Source organism: Bison bison, unplaced genomic scaffold (assembly GCF_000754665.1).
Source record: "Bison bison bison isolate TAMUID 2011002044 unplaced genomic scaffold, Bison_UMD1.0 scf7180017864472, whole genome shotgun sequence".
NCBI lineage: Eukaryota > Metazoa > Chordata > Mammalia > Artiodactyla > Bovidae > Bison > Bison bison.
Genome location: NW_011495033.1, coordinates 9545477 through 9551403, shown reverse-complemented (window position 1 = coordinate 9551403; position 5927 = coordinate 9545477). Strand labels below are relative to the sequence as shown.

General features: G+C 48.9%; 1 protein-coding gene across 1 annotated transcript in view; it reads left to right on the top strand.

The window, feature by feature from the left end:
* Positions 1 to 4465, top strand: part of HEATR9 (HEAT repeat containing 9) — a 17875-nt gene extending 13410 nt beyond the window's left edge. Inside the window, exons 13-16 of the mRNA XM_010861512.1 lie at positions 1964 to 2037; positions 2515 to 2566; positions 3003 to 3089; positions 3297 to 4465. Coding sequence (XP_010859814.1) covers positions 1964 to 2037; positions 2515 to 2566; positions 3003 to 3089; positions 3297 to 3665 — 582 coding nt within the window. The 3' untranslated portion in view covers positions 3666 to 4465. The remainder of the gene's footprint in view (positions 1 to 1963; positions 2038 to 2514; positions 2567 to 3002; positions 3090 to 3296) is intronic.
* Positions 4466 to 5927: the final 1462 nt, after the last annotated feature.

Here is a 5927-nt window from a genome sequence, read left to right as displayed (position 1 = left end):
GCTTTCTGTCATAAGGGTGGTGTCATCTGCATATCTGAGGTTATTGATATTTCTCCCACCAATCTTGATTCCAGCTTGTGCTTCATCCAGTCCAGCATTTTGCATGATGTACTCTGCATATAAATTAAATAAGCAAGGTAACAAAATACAGCCTTGCCATACTCCTTTCCCAATTTGGAACCAGTCCGTTGTTTCACGTCTGGTTCTAACTGTTGCTTCTTGACCTGAATACAGATTTCTTAGGAGGCAGGTCAGGTGGTCTGGTGTTGTCTAAGAATTTTCCACCAGTTTGTTGTGATCCACACAGTCAAAGGCTTTGGCATAGTCAGTGAAGCAGAAGTAAGTGTTTTTCTGGAATTCTTGCTTTTTCTATGATCCACCAGATGTTGGAAATTTGATCTCTGGTTCCTCTGCCTTTTCTAAATCCAGCCTGAACATCTGGAAGTTCTCGGTTCACATACTGTTGAACTTAGCTTGGAGAATTTTCAGCATTACTTTACTAGCATGTGAGATGAGTGCAATTGTGCAGTAGTTTGAACATTCTTTGGCATTGCCTTTCTTTGGGATTGGAATGAACCTTTTCCAGTCCTGTGGCCACTGCTGAGTTTTCCAAATTTGCTGGCATATTGAGTGCAGCACTTTAACATCATTATCTTTTGGGATTTGAAATCACTCAGCTGGAATTCTATCACCTATACTAACACTGTTAATAGTGATGCTTCCTAAGGCCCTCTTGACTTCACACTCCATGATGTCTGGCTCCAGACAACACCATCATGGTTCTCTGGGTCGTTCAGATCTTTTTTGTATGGTTCTTCTGTGTATGCATGCCCCCCAAAGCATGCATCACATTTCCCAGAACATAGCTCCTGTCTCCAAGCCGTCTGGCCTCTGTGTGGGCAGTCCTCTCAGTTTAAAGTGCCCTGTTATTCCTCCCTCCCCTGAAAGGTGTAAAACTGCCTCTGCTTTCAGTCCCACTGGTAAGTAGCTGCTCTCTCCTACTGCCTATTAAAATACGATCACCCCTTCCAGACCAGCCCAGACAACACCTCCTATGGGAAGCTTTCCAATCACCACCAACAGAATCATCCTGCCTTCCTGCGCACTCCCTGGCTTTTACCTTTCTTAGAGCTTGCTACAAAGCCAGCCACAGCACTAAAGACATTTTTCTAAGCTGTGAATCAGATTGCAGCTCACCTCTGCAAAAAACTTGTTACTCCCCAAGCTCTCAGGAGGGCTTACATAGCCCTTCACCACCCAAGGCCTGCCTGACTCTTTACCCTCACCACACTCGTGCCAAGCCACGCACCAGCAGTGCTTAGGAGCAGCCTGTCCTGACTTATACCCGTGGTCCCAGTGTAATTGCTCAGTGTCCCACTCTGAAGACTCTGTATGGTCACCTAGCTAAACTGAACCATTTCCTGTTCCCTAACCTCTCTGTGCTCTCTCCTGCCTCCAGGCTTTTGTACCTGCTCTCCCTCTGCCCAGGGAAGTTGGCCCCCAGCCTCTTGGCCTGATTAACTCCTACTCATGCCTCAGGTTTCAGCTGCGGCATCACTTCCTCCAGGAAGTCTTCTTGGAACTCAGACTGAGCTAGGAGATCCTCCTGTTGTCCCTACATTTAGTTCAGGAGTCTGACTGCCTGTTCACTTGTCTGTTTCCCCCACCAGACCGTGAGCTCCCTGAGGCCAGGACCATCCACACAGCACAAAGTAAACTCTCAATGAAGGTTGATGGTCCAGTGGTTAAGACTTCACCTTCCAGTTCAGGGGTTGGGGTTCAATCCTTGGTCAGGGAGCTAGGATTCCACATGCCTTGTGGCCGAAAAGCCAATACGTGAAACAGAAACAATACTGTAACAAATTCAATAAAGGCTAAAAAATGGTCCACATAAAAAAAAAAAAAGTGGGAAGCACTTAAGAGCACACCCCTGAGTCCCTGTCCCACCTTAATCTCTCTTCAGGCTATAAGGCAGGCTGTTGCTGAAACTGTGGAAGAGCTCAAGATGAAGCCCATGATGTTGAACTTGGTGGAGGCGTGAGTGGTTCGGGCTGGGAGCTACCAGGGCCAAATCCTAGGCTGTGGGAAGGGGACAGAGGGTCAGTGAGAGCTGAGAACCTACTGCCTGGTCTCAGATCACACTGCCCAGGCCACTGGCCAGTCACTCTTTGACCTCTGGGCTTTTCTTCATCTGTAAAGAGGGGCTGGTAATACCTACCACTCAGAGTTGCTATTTAAAGCTCAAGTTAAGATGAGGACTTGGAAGGGATTTGTAACCGTAACGTTCTGGACAAATGTGAGTCCTGATCATCACTCAGAGCCCCTTGGAAAACTGTTGTACCGACCTTTCCCCTCCCAGTCCCTTTCCTGACCCAAGAAACAAGAAGGGGACATTAATGAAATTAACATCACTCATCAGCTTTATGCCTGAGTCACTCTGGACTATAAGAAGCAGCCAGTCTTCCTCCCCTTCCCCTTAACTGGACCACAACACACTCACTCCCTTCTCTTCAGGCAGCTGATGAGCTCAAATGCCATAGCACGCCAGGAAGCAGTCATCTCTCTGGTAAGGCCAGCTCCGCAACTCTGACCAGATGTGTTGATGGCTGGGGGAGTGGGCAGTCCAGGAGAGCTACTTGAGGGAAGAAAGGGCTGCAAAGTGTGGGGAGGGGGTTTGCCGGCTTTTTTATTTTAGACTTCCCACTGTACCAGGAGTTAAGGGAAAGCTTTTCTGCAGGACTGGAGCTGGGTATGAGAAGGGACAGGTGAAGGGTGTGAGGGGCATTGCTAAGATGTGACAGAAACTATCTTGACTCTTCCGGTGAAAAAAATTGTACCGGAACCCAATGCAGAGGCAGGCCCTCAAAGGTAAGGAAGCAGCTGGGAAGCCACATCTCCTGTCCAGGGAAAGGGTCATCACGAGGGCACTAGAATGGAAGAGAGCATAGACGGGGCATCTTCCTGGGCTGGCTACTGAGGTGCCCTCATCCTGCCTCTGCCAGAGCGTCCTGGGGATCCGCAGCCCACAGGTGTTCCACTTGGTCCTGGACATGCTGGATGTGGAGAAGAACGCGTCTGTGAAGAAGAGTGTAAGGCATCCCTGCCCTCCTCTTCCTCCAGCCTCTCCCACTCTCCTCACACAACATGCCCTCTGATGGAGGAGAGGGGAATAAGCCCTTAGACGTTGTCCCTTGACCTCATTTCCTGGGACTCAGAGTGACCTGTGGCCAGAACTCCCCTCCCCCATCCCAGGGCTGGCCTGAAGGGAGCCAGCCACGGGGCTTGTTTCAATGCAGCTACAAGAAACATTAATTCTTTTGGCCTCCATCGATCCCTGGATCCAAAACAAGCTAAAGAACAAGGTTCTCTTTGTATGTGAGATGCCAAAGACCAGCATGAAGGTGGAGTTCACAAGGTTCCGGAAAGAGCCTGAGAACCCTGAAGAGACAAATATCCAAGACTTTAAACTTATAGAGCTGAACCCCTTGTTTCTTACAAAGTCCAGTGCCATGTTAGACCGACAGAAAAAGCTAAACCCCCAGAAAGGGTCTGATACCCCTGGCTTCCTACCCTCTTTCTCTATATCCCCCAAATACCAGTCACAGGGGCCCTGGGCACAAGGGATCAGAAAGCAGCTCCAGACCTTTGCTGAGACCCCCAACTAGTCAGGTGTTTAGGTCGAGTCCCTGCTCTTTCCTTAAGGGTGCTTCTCAGGCTCGCCTGAGAAAATGATCAGTACTTATCTTCCATGAATAAATGAGCATCACTCTACCTACCATGATGGTTCCCTTCATCATGAGCTGCACTGAAACACATATCTTCTCACTCCTGGCTGGGCCTTCCTTGCTCTCAGCTGCACATCCTTTCCACGAGACAAACCTGCTCTGGATGGCCAGCCTGTCTTCCTACATCAAGTCCTTTGCCTGCACCCAGAATGTGATGACAAAGCCAGAGCTGAGCCCCTGTCCAGAGGGGGCTGCTGAGGAGGAAAATGGGAGAAAATCCTGGAGAGCTTGGCTCTTGGACCATTTCCTCTTACTAACTTGTCCCTCCCCACCACCCCCCCCATTTCCCTATTGGTGGTCAAGAGATAAATTAGACTTAATTAAGACCAACCATCCTCTCCGCTGTCTCTTCTCTCACACCTGCTTTCCAACTCCCTTAGGGTCATTCCCTCTGACAGACTCTATTTACTCTCTAAGAAGTGCCTTAGTGCCTCCCTCATTCTACGAAATGCTTCAGTTTTCCTTGGCCAATAGGACTGGTCACACCAATCCCAACAAGCTATGTCCTCCATTAAAAGGAAAAGCCCAGACTCTGGAGTCAGACAAATCTGAAATCAAGTCCCAGGGCCCATCACTCACTTGATCTTCGACTGTGGAGAAGTTACTGAACCATCCTTACCTACAAAATGAAGGGAATGCATACTACTTCTGAGGGCTCTTAGGATTACGTGCCTGTGTGCAAAGTTGCTTCAATCGTGTCCCACTCTTGGCGATCCTATGGACTGTAGCCTGCCAGGCTCCTCTGACCATGGGGATTCTCCAGGCAAAAATATTGGAGTGGGTTGCCATGCCCTCCTCCAGGGGATCTTCCCGACCTGAGGATTGAACCTGCATCTCTCACGTCTCCTGGTGCCACCTGGGAAGTCAGAATAACACAGAACCTACTGGTGCCTGGTATTCCATAGAAGGCACTCAAGTGGAGATTTCTTTTCTCTATTCCTCTCTTCAGTGTTGCCCTGTGAGCCTGTGACCACCAGAGATTTAAAAAGCTCTGCTACCTTCATTTACCCCTCTGATCTTATTGAGCGGTCAATGAGAGGTCAAGTTCTTTCCATTGAGCTGCAGCTGCTGCTAAGTCGCTTCAGTCGTGTCCGACTCTGTGTGACCCCATAGATGGCAGCCCACCAGGCTCCACCGTCCCTGGGGTTCTCCAAGCAAGAACACTGGAGTGGGTTGCCCTTTCCTTCTCCAATGCATGAAAGTGAAAAGTGAAAGTGAAGTCACTCAGTCGTGTCCGACTCTTAGTGACCCCATGGACTGCAGCCTACCAGGCTCCTCCATCCATGGGATTTTCCAGGCAAGACTGCTGGAGCAGGAAAGGCCAAAGTGAAACAAATGTTCCCTTCTACTGCCCTACATACCAGGTTCTAGAGTAGTCCAGTTATTCTGAATCCAGCATGGTATATGTCACTGAGATTTATCTGCCCACCTGCCCTACCACTTATAAATTCATGCTTTGCTTTACAGAATTTTAAGTAAAAACCAAAGGAATGGTATCACTATTCTGGGGTATAAGCAACACTGCCTCTAATAGTGTGGCACAAAGGCCAAAGATGGAAAAATGATCTTTTCCTCTTTTGTCCACTCTACAGTTTTGCACCAGTGAGCATCCTAACCTAAATTTCCCTGGGCCTTAACAGTGGGTAGAAGTGAAAAGTAAAAGTGGGCTTCCCTGGTGGCTCAGACGGCAAAGAATCTGCCTGCAATGAAAGAGCCTGGGGTTTGATCCTTGGGTCAGGAAGATGCCCTGGAAAAAGGAATGGCTACCCACTCCAGTATTCTTGCCTGGAGAATTCCATGGACAGAGAAGCCTGGCAGGCTACAGTCCATGGGGTCACAAAGAGTTGGATACAACTGAGCAACTAACATTTTTGCACTTTAACAGCCTGTGGGTACAAAATGAGTCCTTTACTGTATACTTTAGGCTCTCCACTCCTGCAATGTTCTGCCCACAGATCTCCAACCCTTCCTCTTCCACACTTCTGGATCTCTCCAGGGCGGGGGGGTACGGGGGTGGTCTCATTATTCAGCCAAATACCACAGGCTCTGCTCAGCAGGACCTCCATCCTAATTCCACCAGCCCTCACCAGATTTAAGACAGTACGAGCATAAAGGTCTGCATACAGCATCTACCATCTGGTA